Source organism: Syngnathus acus, chromosome 10 (assembly GCF_901709675.1).
Source record: "Syngnathus acus chromosome 10, fSynAcu1.2, whole genome shotgun sequence".
NCBI classification, from domain to species: domain Eukaryota; kingdom Metazoa; phylum Chordata; class Actinopteri; order Syngnathiformes; family Syngnathidae; genus Syngnathus; species Syngnathus acus.
The window spans coordinates 16,311,570-16,335,505 of record NC_051095.1 but is presented as its reverse complement, the minus strand read 5'-3'; the positions used below and the strand labels follow the sequence as shown (position 1 = coordinate 16,335,505).

Sequence of the window (23,936 nt, the reverse complement as noted above, 5' to 3'; positions counted from 1 at the left end):
CCACAACTTGAACATGCTAATCAGGATCAAAATGTCACAACTTTGGCATGCAATGTCCATCCATCCATCTCCTATACCGATCGACCCCACGGCGGTCACGGGCAGGTTAGAGCCTTTCCCAGCAGTCATCAGGCGGTAGGCAGGGGAAACCCTGAAGCAGTTTCCAGCCAATCGCAGGGCACACAGAGACAAACAAACATTTGCACACACACTCACACCTATGGGCAATTTGGAGTGATCAATCAGCTTATCAAGCATGTTTTGGGGATGTAGAAGGAAACCAGAAAAGCCACGGAGGCCCGGGGAGAACATGCAATGTCCATACAGAAAGTGAAATCGAACTCGCAACCTCTGAACTGTGAGGCGGATGCGCTAACCAGTGCACCACCCAGCCGCCGCATGCAATGTCAGAAAATGTTATTTGGGTTACAATTCAATCAACCAACTTTTGTTTTAATGTGGCATATTCTCTCATAGTCATAATAAAATGTAATACGTTAATGATTCTTACCTCCCCGGAAGTGTTTCTCCTGTCAGGGAGCACCAGCGTGTTGGCGTGGCTGCCCGGTACTATGGTGGAGCCAATACTCATTCGGGATCCAACTAACATATAGCGTTTGTCTCCCGATCTGTACTGGATGCTGTGACACAGCGTGCCATCATAATTGGTTTCTTGCAGGTATTTGGAAGTGTACTCGGTGGATTTGGAGCACTGCATGGCGATCAGCACGATGATGCTGATGACGAAAAGGAGCGACACCGACCCCAAAGTGATCATGAGGTAAAAAGTCACATTGTCCTCCTCGTCCACCGTGGCCACACTTTTCACGTCGGAAGCCGCAAAAGCCTCTTTCGGCTCCACGAGTTTGACGGTCACGGTAGCCGTCGCCGAGAGCGACACGTTGCCGTTGTCTTTAACCAGGATGAGCAGGCGGTGCTCGGTCTCGTCCGTCTCGGTCAGGGAGCGAAGTGTTCTGATCTGGCCCGTGTAGCGGTCCAAAGAAAACAGACTGTGGTCGCTGACTCGCTGCAGCGAAAAGAGCAACCAGCCGTTATAGCCGATGTCGGCGTCGTAGGCTCGGACTTTGGTCACCAAGTCTCCCGCTTTGATGTTGCGGGGAATCTCCTCCACACCTTGAGCAGAACCGTTGGAGCTGACTGGATACAGGATGACTGGAGCGTTGTCGTTCTGATCCAGAATGAACACCTTCACTGTCACGTTGCTGCTCAGTGGAGAACTTCCACCATCCAGGGCCACCACTTGGAACTGGAAATTTTTCAATGTCTCAAAGTCAAAACTTTTCAGTGCCATTACTTCCCCAGTTTCTGGGTTGATGTTCAGAAATGAAAACAATTTAGTGTCTGCACTTCCTTCTCTGACAATATGATAAGAAATGAGAGCATTGTCAGCTTCATCCTTATCAGAAGCTTTCACTGAAAACACAGAGGCTCCAGGTGTGTTGTTTTCAGTAATATAAAATGTATAAGGGCTGTATGAAAATTCTGGACTGTTGTCATTTACATCTGACACAACAACAGTCATGGTCTTTTCGGTTGAGAACACTGGCTCGTTTGTGTCCTTTGCGGTGATGGTGACCTCATATTGAGAAACATGCTCCCGATCCAGTTGGGATTTTGTGACTACAGAGTACATGTTTTCTTGTAAAGATGGCGATAAAGTAAAAGGAACGTCTTGTTTGATGGCACACAGCACTTTGCCATTAATTCCAGAGTCTAAGTCACTGACACTAATCAGAGCTACAGTGGTTCCTATCTTTGCATCTTCCTTTATGGAGTTAGAAAAAGACGTCACCTCTATTTCGGGCGCATTATCATTTACATCAATGACAGTTATCAAGACACTCTTATCAGCTGTCAAAGGAACTGTTCCTTTATCAGATGCATGTATATCAATCTCATAGCTTTTGCTGTCCTCAAAATCCAGGTGGCCTATCACTTTAATTTCACCAGTGCTTGAGTCAATACTGAAAAGCTCCATCACTTTTAAATCCACCTCCTTACCAAATGAATAGACTATTTCACCATTTGCGCCTTGGTCCATATCTGTAGCATTTACTTGAATCACGACAGTGCCAACTGGCACGTTTTCATTCAGGGAGGCTGAATAAACTTCCTTGTCAAACACAGGAGAGTTATCATTCACATCGAGGACATCTACAGTTAATTCTATGGAGCCTGACTTGGGGGGCTTCCCCCCGTCTACTGCTGTCAGACGCAGACGTTGTCTCCCTGTTGTCTCTCTGTCCAATTGCTTGAGCAGGACTAAAAATGGCACTTTACGGTCCTCGCCTCTGTCTTTTACCTCAACACGAAAATATTCATTTTGACTGAGTTTGTATTGCTGAATGGAGAACTGGCCCACATCGGGGTCTCGTGCCGCTTGGAGCTGGAACCGAGCTCCAGGCATAGCTGACTCATATATTTCAAACTTTTTTTCTTTTTCTAGAAAGACAGGTGAGTGGTCGTTGATGTCTAATATTTCCACGGCAACATAGTGCACCTCTAGTGGATTTTCAAGCACTGTTTTCAGGTTGATCACACACGGGCTGATGCGTTCACACGCCTCCTCTCTGTCTATCCTCCTCGCGACATATAAGATGCCGTCGTCCTGGTTCACCTCCACAAAGGGCTCAGCTGTGCCGGCCACGATGCGGTATCCTCGCCCTTTAAGGGCGCCCTTATCCAGCCCCAAATCCTTCGCTATGTTCCCGACCACAGTTCCCTCTTGAACCTCCTCTGATATGGAATATCTGAGCTGTGCACATGCTCCATTGCACAGAATAAGCACCAAAGACAGCCACCAGCGTCGCTCCCTCCTACCTCCGCATCGTCTTTGTTCCATGCCGTGCAGATGACAAATTATCCTTCTGATTTGCTATGTCCAACAAAAGACAAGTGCGTGCTAATTCTAAATAAGCCACAAAAATATAACTAAGCAGTTCCAGTAAAAGGCTTTGAGAATAAAAATTGCAATCGTTAATTTCGACACTGCACCGCCCAGGAAGCATTCGAGAAATAACACAAACGAGGTGGTCGGCTCTGAAAAGGGACCGTGACGTAAAGTAGTGCTAGACGCGAAATTATATTGGGCTAGGCTGACCCCTACTGTCGAATAAACGTAACATACTATCATCCTATCATGAATAACGCGTCTCAAGCAAAAAGCTGTAAATGATTTAAATGCACTGTTTTCTGCAGGAGTACGCACAGCACTTCCGCTCTAAATTAGCGAGTCGATTTGGAAACTACACAAAAAGACAGAGGGAGACAAATCCTTTGACAAATTCAAACACTTGCATGTTCTTTGAAACTATAAGACAGCAAATGAAACCGCATTCAAATTTTCCTAATCGGGTGGTAGCAGCAAAACACTAATGTACCCACGCATGCAATATAAGAGGCCAACAAGGAAATACTGTAGTTGAGGGGAACGATATTTGTGTAAATCCGCAAAAGGAAAAACACATTTTCCTTTACGAACAACTTGAATGTAAACTTTTGAACCATTTCTCATTAAGCAGCAAGTATTGCTTATCAAACAAGTTATATCCTCCACATTCTTCCATCTAGAGATTCTACATCTCTGTTTACAACAAAAAAATATATGTACATAATAGAGTAGAGTTCAGCACTATACGCAAATCGGGAGTCAACTCATTGCGGAAAGACATTTGTATTTATACCACTGTCTAATCATGTTAATTTTACCAACACGCATCCATGACTCTATGAAGAGCATGACCAAGTGGATTTATAGCAATCCAAAAAGCAATGAAGCAATGCCATGAAAAACGCTGCAAGTGAAAAAAACCTTACCTCGCCAGAAGTATGTCTCCTGTCAGGGAGCACCAGCGTGTTGGCATGGCTGCCCGGTACTATGGTGGAGCCGATACTCATTCGGGGTCCAACTAACATGTAACGTTTGTCTCCCGATCTGTACTGAATGCTGTGACACAGCGTGCCATCATAATTGGTTTCTTGCAGATATTTGGAAGTGTACTCGGTGGATTTGGAGCACTGCATGGCAATCAGCACCACAATGCTGATGACAAAAAGGAGCGTCACCGAGCCCAAAGTGATCATCAGGTAAAAAGTCACATTGTCCTCCTCTTCCACCGTGGCTGCACTTTTCACGTCAGAAGCCGCAAAAGCCTCTTTGGGCTCCACGAGTTTGACGGTCACCGTAGCCGTCGCCGAGAGCGACACGTTGCCGTTGTCTTTGACCAGGACGACCAGGCGATGCTCAGCCTCGTCCGTCTCCGTCAAGGAGCGAAGTGTTCTGATCTGGCCCGTGTAGCGGTCCAAAGAAAACAGACTGTGGTCGCTGACTCGCTGCAGCGAAAAAAGCAACCAGCCGTTATAGCCGATGTCGGCATCGTAGGCTCGCACTTTGGTCACCAAGTCTCCCGCTTTGATGTTGCGGGGAATCTCCTCCACACCTTGGGAAGAACCGTTGGAGCTGACCGGATACAGGATGACTGGAGCGTTGTCGTTCTGATCCAGAATGAACACCTTCACTGTCACGTTGCTGCTCAGCGGAGGACTTCCACCATCTCGGGCCACCACTTGGAACTGGAAACTTTTCAGCGTCTCAAAGTCAAAACTTTTTAGGGCTGATATGTGTCCATTTTCACTATTTATACTTAAAAATGAAGACAGTGTGTTATCATTTCTGAGAATGTGATATGAAACGACAGCATTCTCATTGTCATCTTGATCAAAGGCTTTGACAGAAAAGATGGCGGTGCCTGCATCGTTGCCCTCGGTGACATAGAAAGTGTAAGGACTGGCTGAAAACTCGGGACTGTTATCGTTCACATCTGAAATGAAAACACTGATTGTCTTTTGAGACGAGAGTGCAGGTTGACCGGCATCTCTTGCAACTACTGTTATATCATAGTGGGACCTTTTCTCCCTGTCTAAAGGTGATTTGGTCACTAAAGAAAACATTTTGTCTTGTAATGACGGTGACAAAGTAAAAGGAACATCCTCATTTATGGAGCAAATTACTTTTCCATTGAGGCCAGAATCAAAATCGTTCACATTAATTAGAGCAACTGTTGTTCCAGGTCTGGAATCTTCAGGAATGGAACTGGAAAATGACGTCACTTCAATTTCAGGTGCATTGTCATTAACGTCAACTATCTTGATGATGACACTTTTTTCTGTTGTTAGTGGTGCAAGACCTTTATCTGATGCTTGGATTTCAATTTCAAACATGTCATTATCCTCATAATTTATTAGACCTTTCACCACAATCTCACCAGTATTTGCGAATATGTCGAACAAATGCATTATATTTTGATTATTCTTGCTAAAGGAATAAATTACTTCTCCATTTGGGCCTTCATCTAAATCAGTTGCATTTACTTGTATAACGGTTGTTCCAATTACAGCGTTTTCATTCAGTGTCACAGAATAAACGTCTTGGGAGAAAACAGGAACATTGTCATTCACATCTATCACATTTATTGAAATATTAATTTCACCGGTTTTCTGAGGTTTACCTCCATCCAGTGCAGTTAACACTAATGATAGATGCCCTGTTTTTTCCCTGTCTAAAGATTTTTTCACAACCAGTATAGGAATTTTTCCATCTTTTCCTTTGTCTTTAACTTCCAAACGAAAATGATCATTGTCACTCAGTTTATATTGCTGAACAGAAAACTGACCAGTGTCTCCATCCTTAGAAGCCGGCAGCTGAAATCTTGCACCAGGCAACACTGACTCTGAAATATCTAGCTTTGTTTCTTCCTCGGGAAAACTGGGCGAATGGTCGTTTACATCCAGCACCTCCACTCCAACATAGTGGACCTCAAGTGGATTTTCGAGCACGGTTTTTAAGTTGATCAAACACGTACTGCTTTGCGGGCACTCCTTTTCCCTGTCGATCTTCCTGCTGACGTAAAGGACGCCGTCGGTCTGACTCACGTGGAAAAGAGGCTCCGCAGTACTTGAAACAATCCGAAATTTGCGCTCTTTCAGCGTATTTCTATCCAATCCGAGGTCTTTTGCAACATTCCCAACCACAGTTCCTCCATCGATCTCCTCGGAGATGGAGTATCTTAGTTGCGCCGAAGTCACGCTGCACAAAAGCACCGCAGCCACGCACCAGAGAAAACAGCGTCTCACCCAATCCTGCGCGCCTCTTTGTTCCATGCTGATGCAAAAAAACATCACTGCAGGTCCATTCTAAGAAAATCAGTTGCCCTTGAGTAAGTAAACTACAATTTGTTTGTGCATAAAAATATTATTCCACGAATCCAACTGCCTGAGAAATAAGGACAGCGAGACAATTGACACTGAATAGGCAGACAGAGATCAGCCAGCGCGAATGTTATCAAGAGGTGGTGGGCAGAACAGCAGTTTCCTACGTGAAGTCACGTGATCAACAAAATAGTACGTGTCCTCACACTGACACCTGGCGACTCAGTACCACACTGCAGAACAGAAGAGGAGGCCAAACGAGAATTTGAAAGATGCAGCAAAGTTCTGATACACTACAACGATGCAAAACATTCTGCAGTGTACACGTGACTTCAAAATTAAAAAATGTCAGTTCCTTCCCCCATCCTATTTTCATGTATTCTTAATTTAACGTGACAATATTTATCTGATTTATCGCTTTATTGTATTCATAATGCATGAGAAACATATGGCGGAGTGCTGATTTAAAATGACATTATACAATATACTTAGACAAATCTTACAAATTCAACCTGCGAATCATTCAAAATCAAGAGTAGAGCTCAACTTTTTTTTTAAATTCCTTCCCTTTGCCTTATGAGATGTGATTTTGACATCTATTCTGCTGGATCCCTTTAGCAAGAAAATAAACCGAATGATTTGTCCCTTAAGTTTATATCAAAAATGTTACGGCTCATTTCAATGTTAAGTATACACAATAGTGAACATGTGACGCAAGTACTACACTGTAAATAAAGGACTCACAAGTTAAGTCAGTATTATTCTTTGCAAACAAATGCAAAATCACTAAGCACAAGCAGGACTTCAGCAATGGTATGGCTTCAGCACCACGGACAGCACCACTCCCTCTGAGCGTTTAACCAACACTACTTACTATTTACGTCCTTTGAATTCCACCACAACTTGAACATGCTAATCAGGATCAAAATGTCACAACTTTGGCATGCAATGTCCATCCATCCATCTCCTATACCGCTCGACCCCACGGCTCATGGGCAGGCTAGAGCTTTTCCCAGCAGTCATCAGGCGGTAGGCAGGGGACACCCTGAAGCAGTTTCCAGCCAATCGCAGGGCACCCAGAGACAAACAAACATTTGCACACACACTCACACCTATGGGCAATTTGGAGTGATCAATCAGCTTATCAAGCATGTTTTGGGGATGTAGAAGGAAACCAGAAAATCCACAGAGGCCCGGGGAGAACATGCAATGTCCATACAGAAAGTGAAATCGAACTCGCAACCTCTGAACTGTGAGTTGGATGCGCTAACCAGTGCACCACCCAGCCACCGCATGCAATGTCAGAAAATGTTATTTGGGTTACAATTCAATCAACCAACTTTTGTTTTAATGTGGCATATTCTCTCATAGTCATAATAAAATGTAATACGTTAATGATTCTTACCTCCCCGGAAGTGTTTCTCCTGTCAGGGAGCACCAGCGTGTTGGCGTGGCTGCCCGGTACTATGGTGGAGCCAATACTCATTCGGGGTCCAACTAACATATAGCGTTTGTCTCCCGATCTATACTGGATGCTGTGACACAGCGTGCCATCATAATTGGTTTCTTGCAGATATTTGGAAGTGTACTCGGTGGATTTGGAGCACTGCATGGCGATCAGCACGATGATGCTGATGACGAAAAGGAGCGACACCGACCCCAAAGTGATCATGAGGTAAAAAGTCACATTGTCCACCTCGTCCACCGTGGCCACACTTTTCACGTCGGAAGCCGCAAAAGCCTCTTTCGGCTCCACGAGTTTGACGGTCACCGTAGCCGTCGCCGAGAGCGACACGTTGCCGTTGTCTTTGACCAGGATGAGCAGGCGGTGCTCGGCCTCGTCCGTCTCGGTCAGGGAGCGAAGTGTTCTGATCTGGCCCGTGTAGCGGTCCAAAGAAAACAGACTGTGGTCGCTGACTCGCTGCAGCGAAAAGAGCAACCAGCCATTATAGCCGATGTCGGCGTCGTAGGCCCGGACTTTGGTCACCAAGTCTCCCGCTTTGATGTTGCGGGGAATCTCCTCCACACCTTGGGCAGAACCGTTGGAGCTGACCGGATACAGGATGACTGGAGCGTTGTCATTCTGATCCAGAATGAACACCTTCACTGTCACGTTGCTGCTCAGGGGAGGACTTCCACCATCCGTGGCCACCACTTGGAACTGGAAGCTTTTCAGCGTCTCAAAGTCAAAACTTTTTAGTGCCAGAATTTCTCCCGTTTCAGAATTGATATTCAGAAATGATGTGTGCCCATTTTCCCTTGCTATGTTTCTCAGAATGTGATAAGATATTTGGGCGTTTTCCCCTTCGTCACGATCAAACGCTTTTACAGAAAAGACTGAATCCCCTGGTTTGTTATTTTCACTAATGTAGAAAGTGTATGGACTCAATAAAAATTCCGGGCTGTTATCATTAGTGTCTGAAACAAAAACACTGATAATCTGCTTGGAGGTTAGAGCTGGTTGACCCGAGTCTTTAGCAATTATTGTTATATCATATGCCTGTTTTTGTTCCCTGTCAAGCTGGGACTTAGTAACAACAGCATACATGTTATCCTGCATCGATGCAGTCAACATAAAAGGAGACTCTTCCGAAACATGACTTATTATTTTACCGTTAAGGCCGGAGTCTAAATCTGTAACACTGATGAGAGCTACAGTTGTCCCGGGTCGAGAGTCCTCAGACACTGCACGAGACAAAGACGTCACTTCTATCTCTGGACGATTATCATTCACGTCAATAATTTTAATGATTACACTTTTATCCGTTTTGAATGGAATACTTCCTTTATCTGATGCCTGGATGTCAATATCATAACTGTCTTGCTCCTCAAAATCAACGTTACCTTTCACAATAATCTCCCCAGTGACAGGATCAATGTTAAATAATTGCCTAATTTTATCTTTGACGTCACTTCCGAACGAATAAAAAACTTCCCCGTTGGAGCCAAAATCAGAGTCTGTCGCGTTAACTTGAATGACAGTCGTACCCAGGGGGGCGTTCTCTTGCAGCGTTGCAGAATAAGTCTCTTTCGTGAACACCGGCATGTTGTCATTCACGTCCAGAACATCGATGAGGATTTCAACAGAGCCTGTTTTGGGGGGTGTACCCCCATCAATGGCTGTCAGCACCAGTTTATGGTTGCGTTTGCTCTCTCTGTCAAGCTGCCTTTGCAACTGCAAAATTGGCGTTTTGCCGTCTCGCCCTCGATCTTTTACCTCCAAGCGGAAGTGATCGTTTTGGCTGATTTTGTACTGTTGCACGGAGTTTACACCGCCGTCCGGGTCATATGCATTTTGCAGCTGATATTTAGCACCCGGTAAAGCGGACTCGCTTATTTCCAGTCGTTTTGTCTTCTCCGGGAACGTGGGGGAGTGGTCGTTTATATCTATTATTTCCACTGTGATATAATGCACCTCCATTGGGTTGTCAAGTACGGTTTTAATATTAATCAGGCACGCACTGCTCTCCTTACAAACCTCCTCTCGGTCAATTTTGCGGTTTGCGTAAAGGGCCCCGTCGTTCTCATTTACCTTGAAAAGGCGTTCACTCGAGCTGGACATAATGCGGAATCCCCTCTGCTTTATTGAAGCCAGCTCTATTCCTAAATCCTTCGCAACATTCCCAACAAAAGTCCCCTCATTGAGCTCCTCGGATATGGAATATCTGAACTGTGCGGAAGCAGAACGGACGAATAAAAACAGCGCCAAGACTCCGAGCAAAGGCCGACGTTCCCGTCCTCTTTGTTCCATGCTGTGCGGCCAAATTAGAAATCCAAACATGTCCAAAATGTCCCCGTTTTTCTAGAATATTTTCGTCATTACAGCCCGAAAAAATAATGGCATCATCAGGGCCCTTCTTTCGTTTTTAAAATGAAAAGGAATGCAGGGATATTAACAATCGTAAAATGATCTCCGTGGGTTAGTCCAAACGTGCCAGCTGAATGCTGTATAACCACCAAACTGAATAGTGAATGGGCGGACTCAATCTGCGCGCATCAACGTTAAATGCCTTATATGGTAACATACTGCCTCCTAGTGAATGTGTGGGAAAACACTTTTAATTTACCTCCGAAAACGCCAAACTCTTGCAAATGCTGACAAACGTTTGGAGTATTGAGCTCCACAGATTTATATAAAAAGTAGACTGTTATCAAACTACTATGACTAAATAATGTGGATTAACTTGCAATCTGATGGAATACCAAGACAGCAAGAGAGATATTTTGTATTTTGTTGAAGGAAAATTAATGTCCTTTTGATAGCTTACAAATATAACTGCTTATTCACTCATATCCCTCCTTGAAGAATTTGTGATCAGTAGCTATACCATGAATATCCACAATCTTGCAGGCTATGCATGAGATACAGAGAGAAGACAAACCACTAGCCATCACAGCATAGCACACCAGGCGTAGAAACCACGCTTTAACATTTATGATAAATCCAACAAATATGTACGCCAAATAGTCTGATCCACACGTGATCCTAGTCAGCACACAAACATACGACACTGCATAATTTTAAGTGAAAATATACGAGACTAAAAGCATAACAGAAGTGACGCAATTAACAATACTGAATTATTGCACAATACTGAATTATTGCACTGTAAACTTATGCCAATATGAGATGTTCTCTTATTTGTACCGCATAAAATCTGTGGATATAAGACTAGATGTTTCCAGCACCATGGACAGCAACACTGCGGTGGAAGTGGGCTTGATCGACAGAAACCACTTTTTGTTCCCTCATCTTTGTGTTTTCTGCATTCTTGTAATGTGGTGACCCAATAATGTTAAATCTACTTCATTATAGATGGTATAATGTATGTCCAGTACCGAGCCATCCCAATCTATAATGGCGAGAAGCAAAATGCAGCAACAAAATGTAATTCTTACTGCCTCACGTTCTTTAAGCATACTTCAAACCACAACAATAACACGATTTGCTCAACATTTAGATATTATTATTATCTTGAAATTTAAAAATAATGTGTGAGACTTCGTGTTGGGGGATAACATACTTCCAGGTAAGTTTAGATCATGGTGTGGTCAATAAGCCTATTAGCAGTGATGTTCCTAGTATTGCTTTCTTGCTTTCACTGCTATCCATTTTTACATTCCTATTAACAAGAGACAAGCTTGATCAAATGTAATAAAATGTAAGTCAAAAGATAGAAGAAAAAAAAGGTCATTTATCCCATCTCCCAAACAACACTTATGACAATCACTGTGTTGAACCAATCTAAACTACAACTATTCAACACATGAACTAACCACAGCAGTAAATGTTGCAGGAGACTAAAATTCTTAGAAAAACTGTCTTACCTCGCCAGAAGTGTGTCTCCTGTCAGGGAGCACCAGCGTGTTGGCGTGGCTGCCTGGTACTATGGTGGAGCCGATACTCATTCTAGGTCCAACTAACATGTAGCGTTTGTCTCCCGATCTGTACTGGATGCTGTGACATAGCGTGCCATCATAATTGGTTTCTTGCAGATATTTGGAAGTGTACTCGGTGGATTTGGAGCACTGCATGGCGATCAGCACCACGATGCTGATGACGAATAGGAGCGACACCGCGCCCAAAGTGATCATGAGGTAAAAAGTCACGCTGTCCTCCTCGTCCACCGTGGCCGCACTTTTCACGTCGGAAGCCGCAAAAGCCTCTTTGGGCTCCACAAGTTTGACGGTCACGGTAGCTGTCGCAGAGAGCGACACGTTGCCATTGTCTTTGACCAGGACGAGCAGGCGATGCTCTGCCTCGTCCGTCTCCGTCAAGGAGCGAAGCGTTCTGATCTGGCCCGTGTAGCGGTCCAAAGAAAACAGACTGTGGTCGCTGACTCGCTGCAGCGAAAAGAGCAACCAGCCATTATAGCCGATGTCGGCGTCGTAGGCTCGGACTTTGGTCACCATGTCTCCCGCTTTGATGTTACGGGGAATCTCCTCCACACCTTGGGCAGAACCGTTGGAGCTGACTGGATACAGGATGACTGGTGCGTTGTCGTTCTGATCCAGAACGAACACCTTCACTGTCATGTTGCTGCTCAGAGGAGGACTCCCACTATCCCTGGCCACCACTTGGAACTGGAAACTTTTCAGCGTCTCAAAGTCAAAACTTTTCAAAGCTGATATTTGTCCATTTTCTGAATTGATATTCAGACTGTGCAAGTAAACGTGTTCCTTTTCTCTTCCCTCTCTTAAAATATGATATGAAATTAGGGCATTATCGCCTTCATCGTGGTCAAATGCGCTCACAGAAAACACTGATTGGCTTGGAGGATTGTTTTCAGTAACATAAAATGTGTAAGGGCGTGAGGAAAACTCTGGACTGTTGTCATTCACATCTGACACAACAATAGTTATGCTTTTGTCAGAGGACAAAGACGGCACACCTGCATCCCTTGCAACTACTGTAACCTCATATATGGACTGCTGTTCTCTATCCAATGTCGATTTTGTAATTATAGAATACATGTTGTCTTGAGTCGAAGGTGACAATATGAAGGGAACGTTTTTACTGAGTGAGCAAATGACTTTTCCATTCAGACCAGAGTCTTTATCAAGAACACTAATTAATGCTACGGTGGTTCCCGGTCTTGAATCTTCTGCTATTGCTCTGGAAAATGACGTCACCTCGATTTGTGGTATGTTATCATTCAAATCTACTATTTTTACCATGACACTTTTTTCTGTTCGGAAAGGGGCAAATCCTTTATCAGAGGCCTGTATGTCAATCTCATAGCTCTCTTCTAATTCAGAATCAATCAGATCTTGTACAGTAATTACACCTGTGTGAGGATCTACACGGAACAGTTCACGTATTCTGCTATTTACATTATTACCTAATGTATAGATAATTTCACTATTAATGCCCTCATCTAAATCAGTGGCATTTACTTGTATAACAGTTGTGCCAATTGGAGCATTTTCATTAAGAAGCACTGAATAATTTTCTTCAGTGAAAACAGGCATATTATCATTAACATCCAAAACATGCACCCATATTTCAGCGGTTCCGGATCTACTCGGTTTTCCTCCGTCAACGGCTGACAGGAGCAATTTGTGTTTGCTCTTTGTTTCTCTGTCGAGCGACTTGAACAACACTAAAATTGGTATTTTACTATCTTTTCCTCGTTCTTTAACTTCTAAACGAAAATGGTCATTTGCACTGAGTTTATACTCCTGGATGGAAAACGGCCCGACGTCGGGGTCGTGTGCAGCTTGCAACTGAAGGCGCAATCCTGGCAAAGCAGACTCTGAAATTTCCAGACGTGACGCGTTCACGGAGAAGCTTGGAGAGTGGTCGTTAATGTCCAGCACCTCTACGCTCACGTAGTGGATTTCCAGCGGGTTTTCCAACAATGTTTTGAGTTGGATCACACACACGCTGCTCCGCTCGCACACCTTCTCCCTGTCGATGACTCGGTCAACATACAGAAGCCCGTCTCCATTGTTGACGCTAAAAAACGGCTCTGATGAGCCCTCCACGATGCGGTATCCTCTCTCTTTCAGCGTGGCCTTGTCGAGCCCCAAATCCTTTGCGATGTTCCCCACAACACTTCCTTCTTTCACCTCTTCCGCAATGGAATATCTGATCTGGGCGTAACCTCTGCTCCACGACAAAATGAAGGAAACAATAAAAGCAAATAGTCGCCTTTGTCCTCCAGTTAAGCCACGTCCTTTACATTTCATCATGGTGAAGCAATGGTACCCGTGTGGACAAAAATGTACATTTGCAAACGAAATATATTCTAATTATATTTTTGAAGTCCTCAAACAGCACTGACCATAGCCACCGTGTGCGCCCAGAATGCGCCAAGCACTATTGTGCAAAAACCCACTCGACAAAGGGGAGGATCATTTCTGACAAAGAGATTCTCACGGCGCACATTTGTGCTCGCATACTGACACCAAGTGATCGCCTCCAGAAAGTAGGATCAATAAATTTCATCAGTCATCCACATTAAACACACAGCCACCAAAAATCGGAAATTAAACAAGATTTCGAACGAATGAATGAATGAATGAATGAATGAATGAATGAACGAATGAACGAATGAATGAAGAGCAGCAAACTGAAACAACATGTAAGTCCAATATGCAAAGTCCTTTTTAGAACAATATGTAAGTCTTACCATGGTCACTTGGTATTCAGCATTTTTAAAATACTCTGAAGAATGGCATCGCTTATTGTAAACAATCAGCAGGTAAAAAATTATATCTATCTTACCTCGCCAGAAGTGTGTCTCCTGTCAGGGAGCACCAGCGTGTTGGCGTGGCTCCCTGGTACTATGGTGGAGCCGATACTCATTCGAGGTCCAACTAACATGTAGCGTTTGTCTCCCGATCTGTACTGGATGCTGTGACACAGTGTGCCATCATAATTGGTTTCTTGCAGATATTTGGAAGTGTACTCGGTGGACTTGGAGCACTGCATGGCGATCAGCACCACGATGCTGATGATAAAAAGGAGCGACACTGAGCCCAAAGTGATCATCAGGTAAAAAGTCACATTGTCCTCCTCGTCCATCGTGGCCGCACTTTTCACGTCGGAAGCGGCAAAAGCCTCTTTGGGCTCCACAAGTTTGACAGTCACGGTAGCTGTCGCCGAGAGCGACACGTTGCCGTTGTCTTTGACCAGGACCAGCAGGCGATGCTCGGCCTCGTCCGTCTCCGTCAAGGAGCGAAGTGTTCTGATCTGGCCCGTGTAGCGGTCCAAAGAAAACAGACTGTGGTCGCTGACTCGCTGCAGCGAAAAGAGCAACCAGCCGTTATAGCCGATGTCGGCATCGTAGGCTCGGACTTTGGTCACCAAATCTCCCGCTTTGATGTTGCGGGGAATCTCCTCCATCCCTTGGGCAGAACCGTTGGAGCTGACCGGATACAGGATGACTGGAGCGTTGTCGTTCTGATCCAGAATGAACACCTTGACTGTCACGTTGCTGCTCAAGGGAGGACTCCCACCATCGGTGGCCACCACTTGGAACTGGAAACTTTTCAGTGTCTCAAAGTCAAAACTTTTCAAAGCTGTAACGTCTCCATTTTCAGAATTTATATTCATAAAGGATGATACTGGCTTATCCTTCTCGGCTCGAGCTATTTTATATTGAATAACTGCATTTTCATCTACATCATTATCAGTTGCCTTTAAGGAGAATACTGATGCTCCGGCAATGTTGTTTTCTATCAGGTAAAAATTTAACAGGCTTTGTTCAAAACGTGGACTGTTGTCATTCACATCAGATAACTCTATGTCAAATGTTCTAAAACTAGAAAGAGGGGGATCTCCACAATCTGTAGCTTTAATTGTTATTTCATAATGAGAAACCTCCTCACGATCCAACAATCCCTTTGTGACAACTGAATAGGTGTTCTCCTTATAGGAAGGTTTCAATTCAAACGGCACATTGTTGGTGATGTGCAAAATGATTTTGCCATTCACACCAGAATCTTTATCCATAACGCTAATGAGGGAAATAACTGTACCAGGCTTTGAATCCTCTGACACTTTATTTGAGAATGATGTCACTTCTATTATCGGGGGATTATCATTGACATCTTTTATTTTTACAACCACACGACACCTGCTTGTCAGTGGAGGTGTTCCTTTGTCAGAGGCCTCAATTTCTATTTTATAAATCTCTGATTCCTCGTAGTTCACAGGGCCTTTCAACTTAATTTGGCCACTCAAACGATCCATTTCAAAAATATCAGACACTTTGCTTGCCAAAGTCTTGCTGAGGCTGTATTCTATTTCACCGTTTGTACCTTCATCTGGATCTGTTGCATTGACTCGTGCAACAATTGTACCACTTGGCACGTTTTCATATATTTCAACATTGTACGTGTCTTGACTAAACATGGGTCGATTATCATTAATATCAAGCACAATAATGGAAACATTGAGCGTGCCTGACTTTGTAGGTTTGCCCCCATCCACTGCAGTAACAAATAGGAAGTGTTTATTTTTCTGTTCTCTGTCTAATGACCGTTTCAGGACCAAAAACGGTATTTTTTCATCATCACTCTGAACAATGTCCAGTTCAAAATGTTCATTAGACGTCAGCGTGTATGTGCGCACAGAATTAATTCCAGCATCTGGATCTCGGGCTGCATGCAGCTGGAATCGTGTTCCTGGAGACGAATGTTCAGCTATTTCAAAAAGCTGTTTCTTTTGAGAAAAAATAGGACTGTGGTCGTTTACATCGGTTATTTCTACCACTACATAATGCACCTCGAGAGGATTCTCAACCAGGACCTTGAGTTCAATTGAGCAGGCGCCGCTCCCTTGACAAAGCTCCTCCCGGTCAATTTTGCGTCGGACCTGCAGGTCACCATTGTCGGCGTTTACCTCAAAATATGCGTCCGTGGCTCCTGACACCACCCTGAAACGCCTGTCACTCAGTGAGCTTCTGTCCAATCCAAGATCTTTTGCAACATTGCCCACAACAGTTCCAGTCGCCATTTCCTCTGGAATGGAGTAGCGTAGCTCTGCCAAAGCCCGCTCCCCGAAAAACAGCAGCAGAGTGGAATGTAGAAAAAATAAAAATATAAAGCTCCTCGTTTTACATCCTCGTTTTTCTTTCATTGTTGTTCTAGAACGATGAAAGCTAAATACAAGACAACAACAAAATCGCACAGCCCCACCGCTGTGTGCTTTATGATTACGGAACCAAACCGCACTGCTCAGAATGCCGGAACAAATGAATGCTCTCTTCCGATTCCAGACAATGCCAGCAGGACGGCCTGGTATCTCATGGCGTTATTGGTGTCAAAGCGACATCTACAGGACATTATAAGTATTCGCATAATAAATGATCATGCCCTGTATCATGTGACTTCATTCATCAAGCGACTGAAAATTCAGAAAAAAATAGCAAGAAGCAATGGCCAAGTGAAACGTATTGAAGCTATTTACGGGATGGCTCTGATTTGCTACTAAAGCAACAACATTCTTTTCATTTATACTCGTGAAGTGTAAAATTGTCACAAAATGAATGACACTGTTCCCTTTGGTTTTGCGAAAGAAGCAAGTTGAAATTTCAGCACCATGGAGAGCAGCATGGTCAAATCCCCATTTTCTGTTTAATCCCTTCTTTGAATAGAGCAATACTTTTGGGCATCCAGAAAACAATTATAAACAAGCTCATGTCTACATTGTTTATAATATGAGATTCCAAATGCATCCATCCACGCATGTGTCAGATACAGAAAAAACACATTCATCTGCAATGTGAATATATCGCATAGCCATCAACGGGGTGAGGTGCAAAAATGTACACGCATGAGCAATATTGCTTACCTCACCAGAAGTGTTTCTCCTGTCAGGGAGCACCAGAGTGTTTGCGTGGCTTCCCGGGACAATGGTGGAGCCGATACTCATTCGAGGTCCAACTAACATGTAGCGTTTTTCTCCCGATCTGTACTGGATGCTGTGACACAGCGTGCCATCATAATTGGTTTCTTGCAGATATTTGGAAGTGTACTCTGTGGATTTAGAGCACTGCATGGCGATCAGCACAATGATGCTGATGACGAAAAGGAGCGACACCGAGCCCAAAGTGATCATCAGGTAAAAAGTCACACTGTCCTCCTCGTCCACCGTAGCTGCACTTTTCACGTCGGAAGCCGCAAAAGCCTCTTTGGGCTCCACGAGTTTGACGGTCACGGTAGCTGTCGCCGAGAGCGACACGTTGCCGTTGTCTTTAACCAGGATGAGCAGGCGGTGCTCGGCCTCGTCCGTCTCCGTCAGGGAGCGAAGTGTTCTGATCTGGCCCGTGTAGCGGTCCAAAGAAAACAGACTGTGGTCGCTGACTCGCTGCAGCGAAAAGAGCAACCAGCCGTTATAGCCGATGTCGGCGTCGTAGGCTCGGACTTTGGTCACCAAGTCTCCTGCTTTGATGTTGCGGGGAATCTCCTCCACACCTTGGGCAGAACCGTTGGAGCTGACCGGATACAGGATGACTGGAGCGTTGTCGTTCTGATCCAGAATGAACACTTTCACTGTCACGTTGCTGCTCAGTGGAGGACTCCCACCATCGGTGGCCACCACTTGGAACTGGAAACTTTTCAGTGTCTCAAAGTCAAAACTTTTTAATGCGGAGATTTGCCCATTCTCTGAATTGATGTTTAGAAAAGACGTGACATCATTTTCAATCCCTGCTCGAACAATACTGTAAGAAATAGCTGCACTTTCATTCACATCATTATCTGTTGCGCTAACAGAAAGTATTGATTGCCCAGCAAGATTATTTTCCGAGAGGTAAAAGTTAAGAGGATACTGGGGGAAATGTGGCCTATTGTCATTCACATCTGATATTTGAACATTCAAAGTTTGTAAGGTAGACAATGGAGGGTCACCACAGTCAGTAGATGTGATGGTTATTTTATAGAATGACACTTGCTCTCTATCTAAATATTCCTTAGTGACAACTGAGTAAATGTTTTCTTTGTAGGAAGGTTTTAATTCAAATGGGACATCATTGCTAATCTGTGAAATAATTTTACCGTTCACACCTGAGTCTTTATCAGTCACACTAATCAGGGATATGACTGTACCGGGTTTCGAGTCTTCAGACACTTTATTTGACAAGGATGTGACTTCTATTTCAGGATGGTTATCATTGACATCTTTAATTTTAACAATGACTCGACACCTCCCAGTTAAAGGAGGCTGCCCTTTATCAGATGCATGAATATCAAGTTTATAAATCTCAGAGTCCTCAAAATCAACAGGACCTTTCAACTTAATGAGTCCACTTTGCTTATCAAGTTCAAAAATGTCATGAGCCTTGTTTAATGTTTTACCCAGGCTGTATTCTATGTCACCATTTGTCCCTTCATCGGGATCTGTGGCATTTACCTTTGCAATACTTACACCAATTGGAATGTTTTCTTTTATTTCCACAGTATAAGTATCTTGACTAAAAGTTGGGCGGTTATCATTACTGTCAAGAACAATAATTGTCACATTAAGTATGCTTGATTTTTGTGGCTTCCCTCCATCGACAGCAGTAACCAACAGCACATGCTTCCTATTCTGTTCTCGGTCTAATGGTCTTTTCAGTACTAAAAATGGTATTTTCTCCTCGTCATTTTGGCTTACATCCAGTTCAAAATGTTCATTAGTCGTTAAAGTGTATGTGCGCACAGAGTTCGTTCCAGCATCTGGATCACGGGCTGCTTGCAGCTGGAAACGCGTTCCAGGGGACGAATGTTCGGCTATTTCAAATACCTGCTCTTTGTCAGAGAAGCTCGGGGAGTGATCGTTCACGTCAGTAATTTCCACGACAACGTGATGCATTTCCAGCGGGTTTTCAACCAGAATTTTCAGCTCCATGACGCACGCGCCGCTGCCGTCACAAAGAGCCTCTCTGTCGATTTTCCTGCGGACCTCCAACGCACCATTTTCCGGCCTGACGCGGAAAAACGTCTCTTTCGATCCAGATACTACACGAAACTGTCGAGCCACCAAAGAAGATTTTTCCAAGCCAAGATCCTTTGCAACATTTCCAACAACGGTTCCCTCTTTCACCTCCTCTGGAACGGAGTAACGAAGTTCGGCCCAGGCCTGTTTTCCCAAATATAAATGCAGAGACAAAACAAAAGCCAGCCAGTACGTGCAGTCTTTTCCGCTCCCCATCATTCAAATAGCCTGTTAAAATATGATATCCTTGTAAAAAAAAATCTGCAATGTAAGTCTCGCGAAAAGCACAGGCAGACCCGCCCGGCCGGTTCACATACCGATTCTAAATGTTGAGGTGTATCAAACAAAGGATGTTCCAAGGGTGGTACAGCGTCCGTTTCGCCTTTGCTGATATTACAGTGACACCAAGAGGGAGGGAATATGAATGGCGTAATTCGTAGGCACAACCCACTAAAATATGATTTCCAGCCGTCAACCAAAACTAAGCGCAAATGTTATTGCAAGAGACAGCAGACACCACGCATATCCACAAAGTACTGTATTTTCTCAAGACGTGATAGGCCTACAAACAGCTGCAGTTCATAATTGGAATTGTCTGACCAAATTGTGAGGATGGTATCAAGGATCATCTTTAAATGACGTTTGAATCAAAGTTGCTTTATTTTTCCAATGATGAATTATTGTTTTGGAACATGTTTTTCCACTTTTACTTTTACTTAAGTGTCTGAACAACTACAATTATTGTCCTTAGTAAAATAAAAAAGTAATAATAATAATAAAATGCACCCCAATTTACCGACTTTGCATTATTCAATGCATGACAAGGAAATAAAATAGACTTTACTTTTAATGGACCAACATAGCCACAAATAGAGTCAAAAGGTACCAAGTGATGTAAGCATTATAATGTTGAGTTAAAGAGCTAAAGTTGCAAATTACAAAAACAGACAAAATACACTTTGACACAGCTAAAACGTTTCTATTTTCTTTTTTTTAAGCAAAAGAAAAAAGGAAGTGAGGTTTACACAGATGACCAGCATGGGCCTAAAGTGTGATGTGTGATGGTTAATGCAGAAGACCAGCAAAAGGGTGCTCATTTTGCTTTAGCACTTGTCTCAAAAAGTCACACATGCAGTGAGACGTCAAACAAGAAAAAAAGCAAATAATCAATACTCTTACCTCGCCAGAAGTGTGTCTCCTGTCAGGGAGCACCAGAGTGTTGGCGTGGCTGCCCGGTACTATGGTGGAGCCGATACTCATTCGGGGTCCAACTAACATGTAGCGTTTGTCTCCCGATCTGTACTGGATGCTGTGACATAGCGTGCCATCATAATTGGTTTCTTGCAGATATTTGGAAGTGTACTCGGTGGACTTGGAGCACTGCATGGCGATCAGCACCACGATGCTGATGACAAAAAGGAGCGACACCGAGCCCAAAGTGATCATGAGGTAAAAAGTCACATTGTCCTCCTCGTCCACCGTGGCCGCACTTTTCACGTCAGAAGCTGCAAAAGCCTCTTTGGGCTCCACGAGTTTGACGGTCACGGTAGCCGTCGCCGAGAGCGACACGTTGCCGTTGTCTTTGACCAGGATGAGCAGGCAGTGCTCGGCCTCGTCCGTCTCGGTCAGGGAGCGAAGTGTTCTGATCTGGCCCGTGTAGCGGTCCAAAGAAAACAGACTGTGGTCGCTGACTCGCTGCAGCGAAAAGAGCAACCAGCCATTATAGCCGATGTCGGCGTCGTAGGCTCGGACTTTGGTCACCAAGTCTCCCGCTTTGATGTTGCGGGGAATCTCCTCCACACCTTGGGCAGAACCGTTGGAGCTGACCGGATAAAGGATGACTGGAGTGTTGTCGTTCTGATCCAGAATGAACACCTTCACTGTAACGTTGCTGCTCAGGGGAGGACTCCCACCATCGGTGGCCACCACTTGGAACTGGAAACTTTTCAATGTCTCAAAGTCAAAACTTTTTAAAGCGGTAATTTGTCCATTCTCAGAATTAATGTTCAGGAAAGATGCAATGTCATTTGTTTTCCCATATCTCGTTATTTGATATGAAATGGCAGCATTTTCATCCATGTCTTTGTCTGTTGCAGCTACGGAGAATACAGATGTTCCTGCAATGTTGTTTTCTAAAAGATAAAATTCTAGTGGGGTTTGTTCAAAATGTGGGCTATTATCATTTACGTCAGCCACTTGAATGTTTAGCGTTTTAAACGCAGATAAAGGAGGCTGACCACAATCTATAGCTTTAATTGTTAACTCATAATGTGAGACATCCTCTCGATCCAAAAATTTTTTCGTGACAACCGAGTACGCGTTCTCCTTGTAAGATGGCTTTAATTCAAATGGTACATTATTTGTTATTTGTGAAATAATTTTAGCATTCACGCCTGAGTCTTTATCTGTGACACTGATGAGGGATATAACAGTACCGGGTTTGGAATCTTCAGGCACTTTATTTGACAGTGAAGTCACTTCAATTTGTGGAGCATTATCATTGACATCTTTTATCTTCATTATAATTCTGCATTCACCTGTCAGCGGAGGTGTCCCTTTATCTGATGCATCAACATCCAGCTCATAAATGTCATTTTCTTCATAATCAATTTTTCCTTTCACACGAATCTCTCCACTTCCTTTATCCAGTTCAAAAATGTCATAAACGTCTCTATTTAACGTTTTTGAAAAATTGTATTCAATTTCTCCATTAGTTCCTTCATCTGGATCTGTTGCATTCATTTGAAATATGGCCGTCCCAATTTTAATATTTTCTGCTATTGTAACTTCATAAATATCCTGGCTAAAAATGGGTCTATTGTCATTGCTGTCAAGGACAACAATGGACACATTTAGAGTGCCTGAAAGTGGAGGTTTACCTCCATCCACCGCTGTGACCAGCAACCAATGTTTGTCCTTCTGCTCCCGGTCCAGAGATTTCTTCAGCACCAAAAATGGAACCTTCCCCGCATCGCTTTGCCGAATATTGACTTCAAAATGATCATTTTGCGTCAATGTATACGTTCGGATGGAGTTGACGCCCGCGTCTGGATCCCGGGCCGTGTGCAATTGAAACCTCCTCCCTGGCAAAGTGTGTTCTGCTATTTCGAACATCTGCTCGGCTTCGGGGAAGCTCGGAGAATGGTCGTTCACGTCGGCGATTTCCACCAACACGTAGTGGATTTCAAGTGGGTTTTCCACAAGGATTTTGAGCTCCATGAGACAAGCAGCACCGCCCTGGCACAGCTCCTCTCTGTCAATATGTTTGTTCACGTACAGAGCTCCATTGTTCTGATTTACCTCAAAAATAGCCTCCTTGGATCCAGACACCACGCGGAACCGTCGATCGGTCAAGCTGCTGATGTCCAACCCGAGATCCTTGGCAATGTTTCCCACCACCGTTCCGTCTTTAACCTCCTCAGGAACAGAATACCTAATCTGAGCCCAAACATGCTCTCCAAACAAAACCAACAGAGCCACATAAAAGCCAAACCAGGGGCTTCCCTTTTCCCAGTTGTTAGTACCGTTCCCCATCGTTATCCAAAACAAAAGAGAACGCTGTTACGGGACCAGACACGTTCGCTCGGACACACTGCAGCATTTGATCTGCTCTGCTTCCTTTGCCATCCAGACAAAAGACACGCAAGAGCACCAAAGCTGTGTGTGGTATCATGATGTCATAGCGACACCAAGAGGTAGCAAATATGAACTGATTTTAGTACGTCTTCACTATTTCCACAAATATTACCTGATCACGCAACACATTTTTCTGCAGTGAGGAGAAGACAAATAAGCCCCATTCTCTCAAAACAATAAAAGCTAAAACTACATTCATTTCATAAAATGAGGCCAAGTCTCTCAATAACATAAAATCATGAAATGATTCAGAACTCATAAAAAGAAATATAATTTTGCTAAACGGCAATATTGGTGGCGGTTTATTGCACAACATGCACACAAATATCGCAATGTCAATACACATCAAATGCTATGCACACACAATGTTTTTTTTGTAATGCAGTGTCGCTAAAATAATAATAATACTTCAGTAATATACAACTGACTATTTTGGTGGGAAAAAAAATCGGAAACGTGAAAGTTACACCATATAAACTATAATATAATGCCCCAGATCAGACAGACTGTAGCACAATTTAGTACAGTATATACATTGAGAGCGAGAGCCTTGCTTTACAAATTAACCAAACTAAATTGACAGGCAGGCAGTAAGGAACCTGAACAGGTAGGTTGGTAGGTTTTCTAATCCGTAAATAAAATAAAA

At 43.8% G+C, this 23,936-nt stretch overlaps 4 protein-coding genes across 11 annotated transcripts in view; all 4 read right to left on the bottom strand.

Annotated features, from left to right (window-relative positions):
* LOC119128674 (protocadherin alpha-C2-like) overlaps positions 1 to 23,936 on the bottom strand; it is a 152,471-nt gene that overhangs the window by 110,502 nt on the left and 18,033 nt on the right. The window contains exon 1 of one of the 8 annotated variants that reach the window (XM_037261358.1): positions 17,531 to 20,156. The exons of 4 other annotated variants lie outside the window; for them this stretch is intronic. In XM_037261358.1, coding sequence (XP_037117253.1) covers positions 17,531 to 19,873 — 2,343 coding nt within the window. In that variant the 5' untranslated portion in view covers positions 19,874 to 20,156. Of the gene's footprint in view, positions 1 to 511; positions 3,239 to 3,837; positions 6,926 to 11,556; positions 14,257 to 17,530; positions 20,157 to 23,936 lie in introns of those variants that run through there. 3 more of the 8 variants (XM_037261347.1, XM_037261350.1, XM_037261353.1) reach the window with 3 other exon arrangements.
* LOC119128680 (protocadherin alpha-3-like) lies at positions 7,480 to 11,550 on the bottom strand. Its single transcript, XM_037261367.1, has one exon. The coding sequence runs from the start codon at positions 10,007 to 10,009 to the stop codon at positions 7,556 to 7,558; it is 2,454 nt and encodes an 817-aa protein (XP_037117262.1). The 5' UTR covers positions 10,010 to 11,550; the 3' UTR covers positions 7,480 to 7,555.
* On the bottom strand, positions 14,282 to 17,397 carry LOC119128689 (protocadherin alpha-3-like). Its single transcript, XM_037261377.1, has one exon. The coding sequence runs from the start codon at positions 16,814 to 16,816 to the stop codon at positions 14,450 to 14,452; it is 2,367 nt and encodes a 788-aa protein (XP_037117272.1). The 5' UTR covers positions 16,817 to 17,397; the 3' UTR covers positions 14,282 to 14,449.
* On the bottom strand, positions 20,660 to 23,579 carry LOC119128679 (protocadherin alpha-13-like). Its single transcript, XM_037261366.1, has one exon. The coding sequence runs from the start codon at positions 23,186 to 23,188 to the stop codon at positions 20,720 to 20,722; it is 2,469 nt and encodes an 822-aa protein (XP_037117261.1). The 5' UTR covers positions 23,189 to 23,579; the 3' UTR covers positions 20,660 to 20,719.

Excerpts from the sequence above, each read along its gene's own strand:
- LOC119128680 (XM_037261367.1), bottom strand. The coding sequence starts at position 10,009 with ATGTTTGGATTTCTAATTTGGCCGCACAGCATGGAACAAAGAGGACGG.
- LOC119128689 (XM_037261377.1), bottom strand. The coding sequence starts at position 16,816 with ATGAAAGAAAAACGAGGATGTAAAACGAGGAGCTTTATATTTTTATTT.
- LOC119128679 (XM_037261366.1), bottom strand. The coding sequence starts at position 23,188 with ATGGGGAACGGTACTAACAACTGGGAAAAGGGAAGCCCCTGGTTTGGC.